General features: G+C 44.1%; 1 protein-coding gene across 1 annotated transcript in view; it reads right to left on the bottom strand.

Annotated features, from left to right (window-relative positions):
• The window catches only part of GCN1 (GCN1 activator of EIF2AK4), a 69,895-nt gene that overhangs the window by 50,530 nt on the left and 929 nt on the right, over positions 1 to 18,436 (bottom strand). The window contains exons 2-15 of the mRNA XM_075898120.1: positions 14,918 to 15,020; positions 12,512 to 12,575; positions 11,357 to 11,488; positions 7,775 to 7,883; positions 6,970 to 7,068; positions 6,748 to 6,882; positions 6,179 to 6,247; positions 5,995 to 6,103; positions 5,505 to 5,579; positions 4,747 to 4,875; positions 4,470 to 4,520; positions 3,788 to 3,886; positions 3,040 to 3,213; positions 1,274 to 1,426 (exon numbers count right to left, since the gene is read on the bottom strand). Coding sequence (XP_075754235.1) covers positions 1,274 to 1,426; positions 3,040 to 3,213; positions 3,788 to 3,886; positions 4,470 to 4,520; positions 4,747 to 4,875; positions 5,505 to 5,579; positions 5,995 to 6,103; positions 6,179 to 6,247; positions 6,748 to 6,882; positions 6,970 to 7,068; positions 7,775 to 7,883; positions 11,357 to 11,488; positions 12,512 to 12,575; positions 14,918 to 15,020 — 1,501 coding nt within the window. The remainder of the gene's footprint in view (positions 1 to 1,273; positions 1,427 to 3,039; positions 3,214 to 3,787; positions 3,887 to 4,469; positions 4,521 to 4,746; positions 4,876 to 5,504; positions 5,580 to 5,994; positions 6,104 to 6,178; positions 6,248 to 6,747; positions 6,883 to 6,969; positions 7,069 to 7,774; positions 7,884 to 11,356; positions 11,489 to 12,511; positions 12,576 to 14,917; positions 15,021 to 18,436) is intronic.

Below are 18,436 nucleotides of genomic sequence, written 5' to 3'. Positions count from 1 at the left end.
TGGGCAGAAGTGGACGGTGAAAGGGAGGGAATGGCTACAACTCCCAGCCCACGCAAACTTGGAGCCAGAAGCTCTCCTTCCACCTCATCCCCCGCAAGGATGCCAACTCCCAGTCCAGCTACCCATTCACATTCCTACTTTGGACTTAATTACCTTGAACAGTTTTGTATCCTCTGCAAAATTCTGCCACCTCACTATTTACCCACTTGCCTCAGATCATTTATGAATATGTTGAATAGGACTAGTCCCAGTACGGACTCCAGCTGGACACCACTAGTTACCTCTCTTCAATCTGAAAAATGATCATTTATTCCTAATCTTTGTTTCTTGTCTTTTCACCAGTTATCAGTCTATGACAGGATCTTCCCTCTTGTCCCTGTGCCATCTTACTTTGCTTAAGAGCCTTTGGTGAGGGACCTTGTCAAAGGCTTTCTGGAAATCTAAGTACACTATATCCACTGGATCTTCCTCACCCACATGCTTGGTGACCCCTTCAAAAAATCCTAGTAGATTGGTGAAGCATGCTTTACCTTTACAGAAACCAAGTTGACTTTTCACCAACAAATTATGTTCATCTGTGTGTCTGACAATTTTGTTCTTCACTATAGTTTCAACCAGTTTGTCTGATACTGAGGTTAGATTTACCTTCCTGTAATTGCCAGGATCAATTCGAGAGTCCTTTTTAAAAACTGGAATCAAATTAACTATACTCCATTCATTGAGTAAAGAATATGGTTTAAAGGATTCGTTACAAACCACAGTTAGTAGTTCTGCAATTTCACATGTGAGTTCTTTGAGAATTCCTGATGACTTGTTACTGGTTAGTTTATCAGTTTGTTCCAAAACCTCTTTAATGACACCCAATTTTCCCATTCCACCACTGTCCAATGAAAAAGTGTTCCAAAAGAACAAACAAGGGTATTCTTAATGCTGGTTTAATCAATGCCTTAGCTAACAGATATGGAAAGTTTAGACCTAAATGAAGAGTTTTTCTGTAATAAGAGAGGCCACTAAAAAAGGCATGCTGCATCAACTAAAGCACTGGAACCTGGAATTTTCAGAACTATAGCACAGCAACAATTCTCACTTCCTGCACTTGCTCCACAGGGGATTTTACTTCAGCTGGCTTACAAATGGACAAGGATTCTCTGTGACAAAGTAAAAGACTGGCAAAGAATATGACAACATCACACCAAAGTCATGAAGGAAACCATTCAAACCCTTAAAATTCACTGACACTGTCCTGGTAACTGTTTCATTTTTGGGCTCTTACCAGTTAGTGCATCAATCACAGACATCCTACAGATCAGCAAAGCAGAAGCAACTCCTTCCGTTACCATGGAAACCTGAGTACTTTGAGATGCTGATTTTTCCACTGTCTGGATAAGCATTGGCAATAAGTCCATTGCCTGTAATAATGTGTCACCTGAGGAAACAAAGCAATAAGAGGCAAGAAAAGGTGGGCTAAAAGATATTAAGAGCTCTTTTGTTGTCATGAATTTTAACTATGGAAATGAACTAGAGAGACCATTGGAATGGGTCTACATCTCCAGAATAGATAATCTGCCAAAAGAACTTTAGCTCCTTGCGTTACCACCATCATTAATTTTTTTAACCCATGGACAAAAGTGGCACCTTCCCATTCCTCCCTCTTGAGTAACATGCTGCTTTCCCACCCTGAGCTTCTGTTTGCTAAGAGTGAAAGAAGATTCTGATCTAATGCTACACAATTACTCATCCACTCAAATTCCACCCAATTTCCTTGCATTTGAGAGAGACTGTTTCCTGAACAGAGCAAGTTTTCTGAAACAAACCAAAGCAGAATTCATTGAAAGGTATGTGAACACCTCTTACATCTCAAATAATCAAGGTTCTCAGATGTAAATATCCTTTGAATTAACATTCAAAACAAAAGAAAAATATGTCCAAATATGTACCACCACAAAACTCCAGTCAAGAAAGAGTGTTTTAAATCATAAAAAATCCAATCATTAGATCAAATATCTTTATATTCTTCTTATTTATCAGTTTAAGTTTATCCCAGTGGGTCAAACCAATGGCACAATCAGTAAACATGGATGGGTAATTTTCATTTTTGTCATATTAATGTCTTGAACCCTGATCCCATGAACAGCTGCACATTAAGACAACCCATACACTCAGATGGAGTCCCAACAACCTCAGGAGCTTGCCTACATGGGATCATGGCCCTGGTCACTAATTTAGTAATGAAAGTATTTGCTTCTACCCTCATAGTAATAGACAGATTCCTCATAGCTCCTATTATAATAAGAAATGCAGGGCTCATTTGGAAAGACCAAATACAGGCATCACAATGAGAAAAGGCAGTTTCACAGTATCTGATTTAGACTATAGAGATAGTTACTCTGCAGTATGGTGGATCCAACTGCGGATCCACAATAGTGAGAGTCCATGAAAGCATTCTCAAGGAAGCACCAGAAGGCTGGGTTTGTGAAGACCTTTATTATGAAACAATCTGTCACATCATCTACCTATCTCCCTTTAGTGATCAGTTTACATCTAGATGCATGAGACTCAATTACCCCACATAACTCTATAGGCTACATCTACATTGGCAAGATTTTGCTCAAATACTTTTAACGCAAGAGTTTTTGCGTTCAAGTATTTGCACAAGAGAGCGTCTACACTGTCATGTGCTTTTGCATAAGAGATATGCTTTTGCGCAAGAGCATCTGTGCCAGTGTAGATGCTCTCTTGCACAAGAATGCTCCGATGGCCATTTTAGCCATCGGGCTTTCTTGCACAAGAAATTCATGTTGCCTGTCTACACTGGCCTCTTGCACAAGAACAGTTGCGCAAAAGGGCTTTTCCTGAGCGAGAGCATCATAGTTCTTGCGCAAGAAGCCCTGATTTCATACATTAGAACATCAGTGTTCTTGAGCAAGAACTCCCCGCCAGTGTAGACAGGCAGCAAGTTTTTGCACAAGAGCGGCCGCTTTTGCGCAAGATCGCGCCAGTGTAGACACAGCCTTGCAAAGTTATGATCTTAAACTTTACCTTTGAAAGAAGCTAGCATGCATTGCAGGTAGGCATGTCGCACAGCTGAAGTAGAGGTTTTAAGGCTGAAGGCTTTCTTTAACCACTCAACAAGCTTCTTGGGAACTTCTGTGGTGAACCGATTACACCAAAGAGCAAGGACAGAGACAGCATGTACCAAAGTGCCTTCATGGACTGGGAAGAAATGCAGAGAAAGTCAGAATAACTATCTCTAACCCAGTGGTTCTCAAACTTTTCGGCATCACGCCCCCTTTTTGATTTTTAAGAAACCCTCACGCCCCTGCTCCCCCCAAAAATAGCAGCAAAACTTGTTGGGGGGGGGGGGGAAAGGAACTGATAGGAAATGAGAAACAAAAATAGCAGCAAAACTTGGGGCGGGGAGGGGGAGAGATTGATGGGGGGGCTGGGTCGCCTCAGGCCCCTCCTGGAATTTCTTCACACACACACCCCAGGGGGTACGCCCCCCAGTTTGGGAACCCATGCTCTAACCTATGATGCATTCAGGTAAGCAGGAAAATACTGAAGTGTGATGGAAAGGATACATCCTAAAGTTCAAACTCAATTTACATAGCTTATTCTCTCTATGAGGCTGTTTCATCAATAAAGAATGAGGGTCTACACAAATGATTCCTTAATTCAATAGAGGTGCATCAGATTTGTCTTCAGCTAAATATGTTCTGCACCAAAATCCTGCTCTGGATTGAATAAAACTGGGCAGCATCCAGAACAAAAAAAATTGTGTCCTCACCTTCTTGTTGCAGGAAAGGGATGAAAAGTTCAACGATGGTTCCACTAAGAGCTTGATTTGAAGGCCCAGAAACCACATGATGACTAAAGCTGCCAATTCCTTAAAAAAAAAAAAAAAAAAAAAAAAAATCACAAAACACTCCCTGGTGAGCATTCTGCTACAAGACTTACTGCAAATCAAACATGTAAGCTACAACCAACCCATCATAGCTCAATCACAATACATCCCTGCCTGTCCAAATTTCTCCTCTGCCTGTTTAGTTGCTGGCTCAAGGAAATTTTATCTAGGGACAGCTCTCTCCATCTGTCTGAAAGTTACCCATGACTTTGACGCCATCATGAGAGTTCATCATTGCTGCATCAGTTCTGGATTTAGACATCACCAGGTCCTGTAGCTCAAGGATCTCTCTTTACATTTAAATCACTGTTGCAACTATGCAAGCCTCTTTTCTTTTGGCTACACATTTTAAAGCTTTCTGAATTTCTATTTGTCTCTAATAGCTACAACAAACTGAAAGAGCAGATGGCCATTAGCCTGCAAACAATAGTATGTGCTATCATCCAAGATCCACTAGACATGACTGGTTAAGAATTACTGACACTGAAAGACTCAAGTACTCAACTTTCTGCTAAATCTATGCTGCTGTAGAATGTGCCTTCCCTACTTTATCCAATATCCTTACCTGAAAGGACACTTATCTTCTGGGCCACAACCGTCAGTTTTCCCTCTGAACCTGTCACCAAAAAACAGAGTAGTGAGAAAGATGGTAGCAAGAAAACTAACTGGAGCGACTATTAAATCCATAAGAGAGACTATTTTTTCCAGACAACCGTTGAGCCTTCCATGTGATCCAGGCCATGCTGGTGCTACTCAACTTACAGCTGGCGTACGGTATGGAATATGCCTCAGAGCAAGCAAACTTCAGCTGATCTCCACTGATTGACTCATAAGTTACTTACCCCCCAGGATGGCAAACAGGTGCCTCCCCAGTGACTCCACAGCCGATGGATCACTGCACTGTCGAGCCAGATTCTTTAAGGCCACCACTGCCTCATCCATCAGCTGTGGACTGTTAGATTTCAGTTGACCTAAAAATGCAATATGCAAGCCAAGAGTTACTCAAGACCTATGCACATCTCCTCAAGAGGGTGTGGAGATAACTTTGTGCGATCCATGCAGCCAGCCTTAGCTTCTACCCACGTGAGAATTTCCTCCATTCCATTGTGGCAGGGCATATACTCAATATTGTCAATATTAATTCTGCAGTGTTATGGCAGTGTACAAACAATAAGACATTTACACTCCACTCCTCTGTGAAACTGAAATACTTCCCTATTTTACAGATGGAGCTATTGAGGGGTAGGGAATTAAGTGAATTGGTCAGTGTCAGTCTGTAGCAAGATTAGAAACAGAAGCAAAATCTTTCATCTCTTCGTTCTGTACCTTACTGCAAAAGCAACCATTCGCCTGCTACTAAACCACTTTGCATAACAGGCCTCAAACAACCATAAAATTGCTAGAACTGAAACTCCAATTCTTTTCATAAGTGTACTGAGCAATATTTCAATTCAATATCATAGTATGGCCTCCCACCCACAATGACAAGGACAATTTCATAATCAGAACAGGCCTAACAATACAGCAATCATAAACACAGAGACACTATTAGCAAGTCCTGCTAAGAATCTGCCATCTCATTAGAGGTTCTGGTACTTACTGGCCAATCCTTTCACGATATCCAGAGCATACTGGCTTAGATCAAGGGTCATGGATGCTAGCAAGCAGGAGATAGCTAGGGACAGAAAAGAAGTTACTGATGTTAAACAACTGGCTTTTAGCCTTCCATCACACTTTAAGCTGTCAGAGATCATTAGAAGAGTTGCTGCAACGAGAAGTGGAAAGACAGCCACAGAAACTGCCTCTCAATCCACAAATTTACTCAGAATTAGTCAGTGATTCAACTGTAAAATTCTGCTATCTGCAAACAGAAGATAATATATACTCAACCACTCGAGACATTATTACCAACACTACCTCTTCACATCCAGCCCATCAGAGCCAGCCATCCTACCACCTAGTTCTGCTCACAGGTTGAGTCTGCCTGAACACAGTCCAACGGGTGGTACTCTTCTGTCACCCACACTAATGCCTGAACTCTGGGCAAACACTCTTCATGCCCCTTCCCATCTTGCTTTCAGGTGACTCACTTTCAATCACGTTCTCAGGGCTCCGCAGCAGGGATTTCTGCAGAGTTGGTAGGACCAGGTCTTTGAATTCAGAGTGAGTCACATAACGGAGGAGGGGGGCACAGTTATCCTGCAGAGAGAAAACAGTCAGGCACCCAGCACCAAACATATGTGGGACAAAAGTATAAAACATCACATCTCTCACCAGCAAGTGCTTCTGGGGTTTGGTCTTACTCATCACGATGGTCTTTATGTAGAAATCCAGCAGGGCACTCTGAACAAGCAGAACACCTGTTATGGTCATGTTACAACATGCTCACACTCCCTGAATGCCAGCAGGGAGCCTAGAATTGTGCCCCATCTTGTTTCCCCCAAAACACACAATCCCATTCAAGATGAATTCAGTTCCATTACCACTCTTACATACGCAGATCCACTAGGAAACATGGTTCTTTGTCCTATCTGCTAGCCTGGACACAAAAAGCACCACAGAGTGCTAGGTGCTCTACTCCATTCCTTGAATGTGGATACAGAAATAGGGAAAGCAGGCACCTTGGCTATCTCCCTAAAAGCAAGAGATACACAGAAGGGCTGGGTACTGCCAATGGTCTTCCTAAACACAACTTAGATCAGGGTACTTGAGCTTTGATCAGAGCAATCTCACTATACTATCAGACTGACAGATGTAAAGCATCCGCCTTGCTATAACATTTCTATCCATTCCCAATGGAAATTTATTCTGATTATTATGGAGGAGAAAGAGTTCTTCTTTACCTTGTGTCTGTTAACAACGTCCATCTCTTTCTGGCTTGTACAAAATTGCACCAGAAACCCCAGCATTGCAGCATAGTTCTGGTTTGGTTCTAGACTGAGAATGACAGACAGGTACTGATCCACCAGCCCTGGGTTCTGTTGAGAAGAACCAGAAGATAATAAACTCAAGCGGCACTAGAAAAGTTAGTGAATCAGGTCACACTCTGTCCAATCATGTGTCACCTCTTTCCAAAGCCTGTTCAATTTCTTCACAGCTCCAGTCACTGCATGCTTGTGAGAACCTCCCAGAACTTCCAACAGAAGCAAACACTGAACTTCCACCTGCCAAAAGAAAGAGGGGGGTAAAAACCACATTCACAAACTGACTTACCACTTGAGAAAAAACACAGATGATATTCACTTTAACTTTGAGCAAGGAGTCTAGGATCTCATCAGCAACTTCCACATCACAAAGGACTTTTAATAGGATTTCAAATAAATTTTTGTGAGATCATTGTTAAGAAAACAGTGTTTTTATTCCAAAGTGGCAGGGATAAGGACCACAGGACAGACCAAATATCAAGAAAAAATAAAGTGAAAAGCTTCTTTATGCCATCTCAAAAAGTATGCAATCTGCTTAGGAGACAGTCAGGTTGAGTGATGGCAGGCTGGGATTCAGATGCATTAACAAAAAATCTGGGGGGAGGATCCAACACTAGAAAAACAATTCTGTTGCAATTCCAGACAGAAGCGTACAGAGCAACTTTGCCTGGCTCTAACCACGGCTATTAAAGTGACACTCAGGACTTCCTGCCTCTTCTACCAGAAAAAGAGAAATCAAAATACTATGCAAAGTGTATAGAGTAAATAAATAAAAGAGAAAGACCATATGCATGTGGGTATTAATATGAAACCAGCTGTTACAATCTGCTCCAATAAATCCAGAATCACATTCAGGATCCCTCACATTGCCACATTAACTTGGAAATATACAACAATATTTCAAAAGGAAGGGTAAAAAGCCCTTCCAGAGCACTAAGGTACCTACCAGCTTTTTCCATATTTCGCCTTCTCTCTTGTCCCGTGTTGGGAAGACTATACGCACAAGCAAACACATCCAGGAGAGAGCCAGTAAAGACGCAGATCCACTGCTCTTACTGTCACAGAAAGGGGGAAAGAAGTGAATCTATAGTTCCAGAGATATTATGCAGTGTTATTAACTTAAAACAAACACATTCGTATGCCCAAACTAGAACTGTCACCTGTTTAGTGAAGCACCTTCACCAGAGAAAAAAGTCTCAGGCTTTAAATCAATTTCCAGCACCTCTGAAACAATCCTCTGAACAACACACCAAAGGCCAAACATTGCCTTTTAGGAACATTAAACCACAATATGAGAAAGATCACTAAGGTCAGTACCAAAGGAAGAGGTTGAAATCCTGGGCTGCAAGTAACTCAGACCGACTGAACTGCACTGTCTCAGATTTCTTAATAACAGGCCTCTTGTCATTCACCCCCAGCCATTTTGGCACACCACTCTTACTGTTCTAATTTGTTTCAGACCTTTTTCCCATCTTTGTCGTAATCCTCAGATTACTCTCAAAGTGATGGCAGAATATGGGTCCTTCCTATGACTGTCAGAGCTCTAATAATCAATCCCCCCAAATCTGACCTCACTCTCCTTCAAGGCACAATGTCACAGTGAATACCCTTAGAGATAACCAGGGCTCGACAAATTATGGAAAACCCTACTCGCCAGACAAAAAAGAGACTCACCACCCTCCCCCCCAAGTGTTTTTTTAATGGCATAAATTCCTAATAAGAATAAGAATAGTAATTACTAATACATTCTTAATAAATATCACCCAAGTTATTAATAAGTATCTTATAAACTTCTACCTTTTCCCTCTGCTGTCATGTCTCCTCCCCTTGTTCCATCAGCTCCCCTGGTGCCTGCTGCCCCCCAACCCCTCACCCTCCTCTGCTGTCCTGACTCCTGCCCTTCTCACTGCCCTCAGCCTTCCTGAGACCCGCCCCCCTCCACCAGCCCTTCTCTCCACCCTGTGCCCACTCCTCCAGTAGCCCGACTGTGATCATGTGAGCTACCCCTCCTCATCCCCTCTCCTAACACCTCCCTCTACACACCTGCCCTGCCTCTCTCCTCTGGTGCTAGTCCCTCCCCTGCAGGTGTCTGTCCTTCTGCTTCACCCCCAGAATCTCCTGGCTCCTGCACCCTCCTGGTTTCCTCCCCCTTCCCTCACTGCCCCTGCCCCCTTTGCCCCCAGTATCCATCCCCTCAGCACCCTCAGCCCCCATTCCCCTCATGCCCCTGTGCCCTCACACATGCCTTGCTCCATCCTCACCTTCCTCATGCCCACCCCTTCTTTCAAGCCTTCTCCCAGCACCTCCCCCTCCTTCCTCTAGCCCCCAGTGCCCTTACCCTCTCCTCTCCCAGCATCACCCTGTTCCCCCTCCCACTGACACCTCCCCTCCTGCCCTTTACCTCATTGTCTGCACTTGGCCCCCTGGGATTTCTCTCTCCTGCACCCCTGTCCCTTGGTGCCTTCCCCTTTCTCCTCCTTCTTCTCCTGACCTCCTCCCCTCAGCACAAGCCCCTTCCACATATTTTTCCCCTCCCCTCCACACAGCCCAGCCCAGCCACTTCCCCTCCCCTAGGGCCAAGCAAAACATCCCCCCCCTTTTTTGTTGTCTTTTACACGTTTGCACTTTGCAATGGTTTTTTGTTGTTGTTTGTTTTCATTTTTGTCCCAGCATTTTAGCCCTATAAATAGGAAACAGCATTTTCATTCATTTTTTCCCATAAAGGCAAAGGCGCTTCAAGTGAACTCCCCCTTTCACTCACTGCTGGGTCACAGCAGCCTTTTCCCTGCCCTGTCCAGCCCCTCCCTCCCAACCTACAATGGAAAATGGTGCAGGGACAGCAAAGAGCCAGATGGGTGGGGGGAACAGAGGGGGAGGGAGGGTGTGGCACGGGGAACAGGAGGAACAGGAGGCACAGAGGCAGAGGGACGCAGGGATCGGGGGGAGCAGTATGCGGGGTGCGGTGGAAGCACATGGAATGGGACGTGGGGAATGGGAGGGGCAGAGGGATCGGGGTCTAGGGCAGTGCAGGGAACAGGCAGCACAGAGCTGGGAGGAGCAGGGATCGGGGGGAGCAGGGTGCGGGGTGCAAGGGCGGCGCAGAGCCAGAGGGAGAGCAGGGGATCCAGGGTGCAGGGGCGGCGTGGGGAATGAGCGGCGGGAGCCAGATGGGGCGCAGGGCGGGCGCGAGCTGGGCGGTCAGCAGGGAGTGGTCTCTCACCGGCGAGGGGCTGGGGCTGGGGCCGTGTCAGGACTGGAGCCAGCGGGGCAGGGCCTGGCTCTGCCGCACGCCGCAGCCAGCTGCTGGGGACATGCAGCCAGAGCCAAGCTGCCTCGGCCCTTGAAAATAGGCAGGGCCACATCACACTAGTGTCCTGGCGTCTGCCGGCGCACCGCAGCTGCACGCAGGCAGCCCAGCACGGAGAATCATTGCAATTCCCCCTCCCCGGCAGCGCTCTGCTCCTCCGCTGGCTGGCGGATTGGATTGGGCCGCGCCGCCCATAGTGCAGGCTTCAGCCAGCCCACTGCAATGGCCCACTGGGTCAGTCTGCCCCTGCACTCACCAGCTGGCAAAATCTACTCACCACGGGCGAGTGTATTTGTCGAGCCCTGGAGATAACAACAGCTGATGAGCCAGCTGATGCCACACAGTAACTAAAGAGATAACTACCACCTCACACAGATAAATTCAAATTACAAGTTACTGGGTTTGATGCAGGAATCAGAGGGTGAATTTTTGTGCGTGTTAAGCTGGAGGCCATGCCTCCCTTTGGACCCCTCCCCTACAGTGCAAGGTTGGGGGGTTCGAATCCCATCCTCCCTCTACCTCCCAGGCATCCAGGGAGCAGCTGAACAGCCAACACAGGCTGCTCCAGAGCAGGAGCTGGCTCTAGCACTCGGAAGGCAGAATAATGAATGCCCAAGATCTCTGGTTACTGATGTAATACAACAGCAATAAAGTGTTTTAGAAATGAATCTCAAGAACATACCACAGAATCTACAAAAGTACATTAAGTTCACACATTTCCTTAGAATGTCTATAATAAAGTACTGACATTAAACCGTGGAATAATTAGATGAATAATCAGCTGATGTCCCTTTCCTGGTCATTCTCTGATAAAGCAGCTTAAACCCGGTTGCATGTACTTGAAATCTACTGAAAGGAGATAGGAATCCATCCCAACCCTGCTTTCTGAATTTCACTAAAACTAAGCCTCTCCCTTCCCTATGGCCATTCCGTCTGCTGTGTCTGCACAAAGAAGTACTAGCAATCAGAAAGTCAAAACAGGTTTCAATTAGAAGTTTCTTTTAGTCACCTCCTTGGAAAAGATGGTGCTTCTAAGGCAAGATGGGTGGAGTGGTCAGTGTGAATAAAATAAGAACCCTCAACTTTCCTTAATTCTGCCTGAAGAAGTAAGTGTTAATTCTTCTCAATAGTAAAGCTTTAATTCTGGATGCAAGAAGCTGATTGGCAGCATTTCACAAAATGGCTGCATGTGAAGAAATGGGAATATCAGTCTGCCCCCACCTTGGAACTCCAGCCTTGCCACTGATCCCAGAAGACTGCAAGGACTGCAGAAGATTCTTTGCTGTTGCTTCTGGCTGGGATTCTGCAAGCTGCTGGAGAGCTGACTGCAGGGCTCTGCGGGATGCTGCATCTCTGTAAAGAAAAAGAAACATCTTCTGTAAATATTACCAGTCTTGTCAGTGTTTCAGATACTAAATTCTACATTCCATACAGTAGGGATGTTAAAATGTGTGTAACTGAATAACCATCTAATCGCTGAAAAATTCAGCAGTTACATAGTTACATGAGGGGGGCTGCTGCCGGGGAGCCAATGCATGTGGGAAGCTGGCTTTTAAGCTGGCTCCCCATACATATCAGCTCCCGCCTACCTCCCTGCACTGCTGCCTCTGATACAAAGGCAACAGTACAGGGCAGCAGGCAACTCCCTTGGAGCCAGTGCACGCTGGAAGTCTGCTTTTAAGCCCGCTACATGCACATATTGTCTCCCACCTGCCACCCCACGCTGCTGCCTCTGCATAAGATACAGAGGCAGCAGCGCAGGGAAGCAGGTGGCTCCCAGGGAACAGGACCAGGAACCTCATGCAGCCATTTGGGCAACCAATAAGCTCATGCTTATCAGTTAACCGTTCAAACAGCTACACTCTTATATTCCTACTATTAGAAGGTTTTGCCTCCTCTTCTCAATCAGACTGGCCAACAGGCATAGAAGGTTCTATTTTCATTTACATAAATCAATTCAAAGCACAATTCCCTATTACAACAGACAACCTGATACCATGAAACAGGATTAATATGATTCCGGCAAGTCCAAGGGGACATTTCAACAATTTCTTTACTTCAAAACACAGAATAACTCAAAATTCTCAGTTACAGCCAAATCCTGCATCCTCATTGAGCTCTACAAGGACACAGGGATGCCCTCATGCACAGTGAATTGCAGGATCAAGATCTTAATTTGTTTTTTACTTGAAGAGATGCATTTTTCTCATTAGATGTTTTAAAACTTATTTTTCCACTGAATGTTGGGCCTACCTTACTGGATAGCATTCTTTTATGACAAATCTCTATACTATACACTACATCCACACAATATGAAAAATATTACAGTCAAGCTCAACCACCAGATACACAGCCTTCCTAGTCCCACATACTTACCTGTAACGATGCAGTGTGAGGCAGAATAATTTGCAGAGGCCTTTAACAGCACTCTCTGGCAGATCTGAAATAAATGGATTCAAAAGTGTTTATTTGGGAATCATCAATAAGGTTCCAATCCTGCAAACATGAACATGCTTCATTATACTACAGTGAGTAGCCCCCTTGATTCCCATGACATTATTCATGGTAGTAAAATTAAGTGTTTGCAAGATCAGGGCCCCAGACTGATTGACTATCATAACAAAAAAATGGTAAACAGAATTTTAATTTTTAAAATGGAGATTGGGGGAGAAGAGAATCACAGAATACTTTAATATTAAAGCAGTTTCTCACGGGAGATTGTGAGAAAAGTCAAATACATTTAATGGTTGAAAATACGTTATTTTAAACTACTGAAGTGCATTTGAAAATCCCATTATTCTGGACATATTTAAAGCTACATTTGTGGTAATTTGTAGTACAGCCTGGCCAGGGAGACAAAGACCATGATTTCATACAAAAGTTTTATATAAAGTCCTAACATTCATGGGTATGACAAACATACCATCTGGGGCCTGATCCAGACCCCGCAGACAAGAAAGAAAATTTTCCAACAAGCCAATAAGCTTCGGATCAGGTACTGAATCATTTACAGAAGACAAGTTAAAACTTCTAAGTTTTCTTTGTAATCAAGAAACATAATGTAAGATTCAGCATCCTACATGAAATAGGGTAACACTAATTGGAGTGAAACTACCTGGACATCAGCATCAAATATGTTCGCAAATATTTTAGGGAGTACCTACTGAAGGATTTACTCTCTAAGCCAGTGGTTCTCAAACTGCGGTCTGCAGACCACTGAGTGGTCCATGGCCACCTTCCAGGTTGTCTGTAGCTTGAGCTCAGCCCCACTTCTTCCACCCGCAATAGAGAGCCCATGCTGGCACTCCAGCCTCCCTCTCCCTTCCCCCCATGAGGTTGGAGTGCCAGCGCCAGTTTCCTAATGGGGTGCAGGGAGGGGAAAGAAAGCCCTAAGGTTTCCCACCCTTGCCACAAATAAAGAAAACATGGGAACCTTTTGTGTTGGACATAAATTAATATATTACTTTATTTAAAATGAAGTTTGATAAACTAACATGAGAAAGTTAAAGCACTTGATCTGTTTAATAATTTAGATTAATGTTTCCTTTCTTACTGGTTAAATTAAAACCACTCTCCTTAGCTGCAGCATTAGCAAAATGGCTCGGGTATAATTATATAATTAATGGTGAGGTTTCCATTAGCAACTGGTGGTCCATGGAAAGGTTTGCATTGAGCCAGATGGGCCACCAGCCAAAAAGTTTGAGAACCACTGCTCTAGGCTTTCATTCCTCCTCCTCTTTCTTTGTATCTACACTGAACAACATTCAAAAAACTCAATGGGGCAGATTTACGCACTGTGACAAGGGAGACCCAGATGAGTATAATCAGATGTAGGCTGCTTGCTCTCATATCAGAAGCATTTTGGAAGTGATGCATTCACTTTTCAGACAAAGCATGCTATTATGCCCAGTAATACTATCATCACATTTACAGAAACCCTTTCACCTTGAAGGATGCCAATGAACTTCATGTAAAAAGGCAACATATCACTCAATGATTAAAAGTATTTTTGATGTCATAAAAATGTATTTATTTCATCTCATAAAAATCTGCCAGGGCATCCCTACAAGGGGTACAAGGCACAAGACAGTAACAAAAAACATGGAATATGTTACTTGTTTGTATCAATGTATAAAAGGCAAAAACATAGGAGAGGCAACTTTGTACTTGCCACAGCGGCAGCATCCTGGTGTGCTGACTGAGCAGTTGCACTGTTGCAGGCATACATGTGTTAGTATACCTGTAGCTCTTATGTGGCAGAAGGACCGTACTTTGTCAACAATAAACCTGGCCAAGCATCTATGCCACTGAACCAAGCCTGAGGACTTCCTTGATTAATAAGATCAAGGTCCACTGGTGTTCAGAGTTGTTTAAGGAGGAGGAGAGGGCAGGACAGGAAAATGAGGCAAAATCTCCAGGACCAGCAAGCCATGCTAAAGGAGACATGAACCTCAATAACATGTGTACATACACACCATTGTTAGAATTGCTTAACAGGAAAAGCATATACAGCAATGCCTATGATCTCAAAAAAAGGGCTACAAATTTCACAGGTCTTTTTAAATGAAGTGCACTGTAGGAATTTCCCAACTGTGGCAAAGGTACCATTGAGGGCACATGAGCTTGATATTACATTCATTCACTTCACTATTTTTTTCAGAAGGTGGTATCAGAGCCAATAAAGCTTGGGAGCCACTGCTTTAACATATGACCCCCTAAAGCCATTCCACACTATGTGAAAGAAAGAACATACAATGCTTTGAATGGATGAAATACAAGTACCTTGCCCAGTGACACATCTTCCCAGTTCACTGAGAATCTCTCTTCGTTCCTTCACACTAGCTGAGGTGACTTTTACTGCAAATCTCTTCAGTGTATCAGAAACCTAAAACAAGAAAAGTTGTCTCTCTCGTTACCATCAACATATGGACTGCACAACCAGGACAAACAGAAGCACTACAGAAGGGAGAACATGCTCTTTTGCAGGCAGCCACCTCCTCATACTGAATGAACAGAGTGGTTAGGCATAGCTATCCAAACCACCATGATACTTGGCAAGCCAACAACTCCTGCATGAAGGAAAATATTATCTGTATATCATACAAGGTGATGCTCCTCTGCTTGTGTTCGATAATTCAAAACTTCTTTCATATATATATAGTAGGATGACCTTTCTCTGGTTTCCAACCTGCTCATGAGATGCTACATCCACATTCAGTAATATATAGTACCAAATACCCCTTTGCAAAGTGACTATATACACAAATCAGAGGGGTAGCCGTGTTAGTCTGAATCTGCAAAAGAGGCAAGGAGTCCTGTGGCACCTTATAGACTAAGTGAAGTGTAGTCTTTGCCCACGAAAGCTTATGCTCCTACACTTCAGTGTCTATAAGGTGCCGCAGGACTCCTCACCGCTTTTATATTTACAAAGCAAAAGCAATGTGTCTTATGTGACTTGGTTTCACTCAAGAAATCAGTTGCCTAGTACATGTCATCTTTAATGGCTCAAATAATTGTACTAGAACAGAATGCAGATCTTTCCAGTGACATGCTTTAGCCACATTTAAACCGCATTCACTCATTTAAGAAGAGCTTCCACAACGAGATACCGTATATTCTGGCGTACAAGACGACCTCTGATGTTAAAAAACATCCCCCAAAAATCGGGGGTCGTCTTGTACGCCGGGTATACTCAAAGCTGCGGAGGGGCTCTGGCGAGGGGGCAGCCCAGGCGCGCCTGGGATGCCCGGCCGCCGGCTTCCCCCGAGGCTTTCAAAGCTGCTGCAGCTTTGCTCCCGGTGCCTCTGGTCTGCTGGGGACCATCTCCAGCAGACCAGGGACACCGGGAGCAAAGGAGGCGGAGGGGCGCTGGGGTATAAGATGAAACCCTATCTTTTAATTAAAAAGATAGGGGGTCGTCTTATACGCCCAGTCGCCCTATACGCCGGAAAATACGGTAGTCTATGCCAGTGTTTTTCAACCAATGGTACGAGTATCCTTAGAGGTACTCAAGAGAAGTCTGGGGGTACGTTGACAACTGAAATTTGGAGAAAACTGAATTTTTTGTTTTAAGTTTTACAGCACTTTATTATTTTTGTACTTTTTACACCCAAAAATTCCAACGCCCACCCATCTACGATTAAGTTGTTTAAACAAATGTGTTGCAATGGTAGAAAAAAATTTTGTGTGTCTGAAAACCATAGGTACTGGCGGTACTATTGTTTTGTAAAGGGTACTTTACAAAAAAAGGTTGAGAAACATTGGTCTATGCTACATACTTTAATCCATATCTTGAGTATTTCACTTATGATTTCAGAGCCTCAGTTATTAGGGATGTAAAATCCTGTTTAAGTGGTTAACCAATTAAACGGGATGGGTGGGTGGCCACTCCAGCACAACGGTGCTGGAGCATTCCCCCAACCCACCACAGCCAGGCTAGAGCAGGTCCTCCACAACAGGCAGGGGCTGCTCCAGCCTGGGCCTGCTCTAGCCTGGGCCCCCACTGGGCTGGAGCAGCCCTCGGCCTGTGGTGGGCAGGGAGCTGCTCTAGCCCCCCACTGATTAAACTTTCACATCTCTGGTTGTTATGAAATTGTATAAGAGGGCTAACAAATGAAAGGTTTCTCTTTGTACCTTAACAGGAACCAGTCACGTGTTCATGGAGTTTGAGGAGGTTAGTTTCTTTTTTAACTGAAACATCTATCAGGTTTAAAAAGTCACATCCTATTTATAAAAACTCTTTCCTATGTTATCACACAAGTGGAGATTTGATTGTTAATTTTTTGTTTCACCTTTTATGCTCTTTACATCTAACCTAGCTGAAGAAGGATGTTTAAATTCCATTCTCAGTATTAACAATTCCTTAATTTTTAAAAGAATTAAAACTTTAATAAGTTTTGTAAAACATGTATAAAAAAATTTGTTCTAGGCTGTTCTAGTTAGGTATGTTAAAATTTGTTTGTGCAAATGTGTATCTGCTGAAATTACATGCTGGGGGGGGAGGCAGTGCTCATGGGTATCTGACTTTAAAACCGGCTCCCCGCAAGCACTGGCTCCTGTTCTCACACACACACCTATGCTGCCTCTGCGTCAGAGGTGGGAGGGCAGTCAGCTCACCAGTAGCCAGAATGCATGGGGAGTAGACTTAAGGATCCTGCCTTCTGCCCTCCCCCAGGCTGATGCCTCTGATTCAGAGGCCGCAACCCAGAGAAAGGGAACAGTATGGCTCAGAGGGAGCCAGTAAGTGAGCTTGAAAGCTGGCTTCTCAACAAGCCAACTCCTCCACCCCATGCTGCTACCTCTATATCAGAGATAACAGCACAGAGGTAGGTGGCTCCACAGGAGCCAGCACTTATGAGGAGCCAGCACACTAGCTCTACCCACTCACCCATGGCAAGTAGATTACAACCCAGAAGAGCCGGCGCACAGCGATCTGCGCATGCGCAGAACCGCACGGCTGGCGAGTGGGGCTCGCCGCCACTTGGTGAACCCTGCCAATGAGCAATTAAGATTAGAGTAACAGAAGGACTAAAGAAAAATATATAGCGATATTTTTTCACATTATGTTTAATGGGTCTTCCATATAGCCAGTCTCACTGATTCCCTTACAGAAGCAGTGAATTTTGTCTACAATTTGTGTGAAAGCTTTATATGGCAACAACAAAAAATTGTTTAAAATATACAATAATGATACTAAAATCATAAAATGTATGTAAGCTCTCAAGTGGCTGGGATGATGGCCAAGACTACTTAGAAGAACCAGTTCAGTTTACGTAACAGTTTACATAACATAAGAACGGCCATACTAGGTCAGACCAAAGGTCCACCTATCTGCTGACGGTGGCCAACACCAGATTCCCCAGAGGGAGGAAATACAACACGTAATCACATATGATCCCTCTCCTGTTATCTATTTCCAGACAAACAGAGGCTTAGGGACATCATTTCTACCCATCCTGGCTAATAGGCATTGATGGATCTAACCTCCATGAATCTATCTAGCTCTTTTTTGAACCCTGCTAACTTCCCAGTCTTCACATCCTCTGGCAGGTCCACGGGTTGACTGTGCACTGAATGAAGGAAATCTTCCTTTTGTTTGTTTAAAACCTGCTGCCTATTAACTTCAATTGGTGACCCCTAGTTCTTATATTGTAGGAATAAGGAAATAACTTTTCCTTATTCACTTTTTCCACACCAGTCATGATTTTATAGAGTCTATCACATCCCCACTTAGTCTCCTCTTTTCTAAACTGAAAAGTCCAAGTCTTTTTAAACTCCCTAAATATGGGACCGGTTCAAAAC

The sequence above is a fragment of the Pelodiscus sinensis genome, chromosome 15 (assembly GCF_049634645.1).
Source record: "Pelodiscus sinensis isolate JC-2024 chromosome 15, ASM4963464v1, whole genome shotgun sequence".
NCBI lineage: Eukaryota > Metazoa > Chordata > Testudines > Trionychidae > Pelodiscus > Pelodiscus sinensis.
The sequence above is the reverse complement of the archived record's forward strand: the minus strand, read 5'-3'. Positions and strand labels throughout refer to the sequence as shown.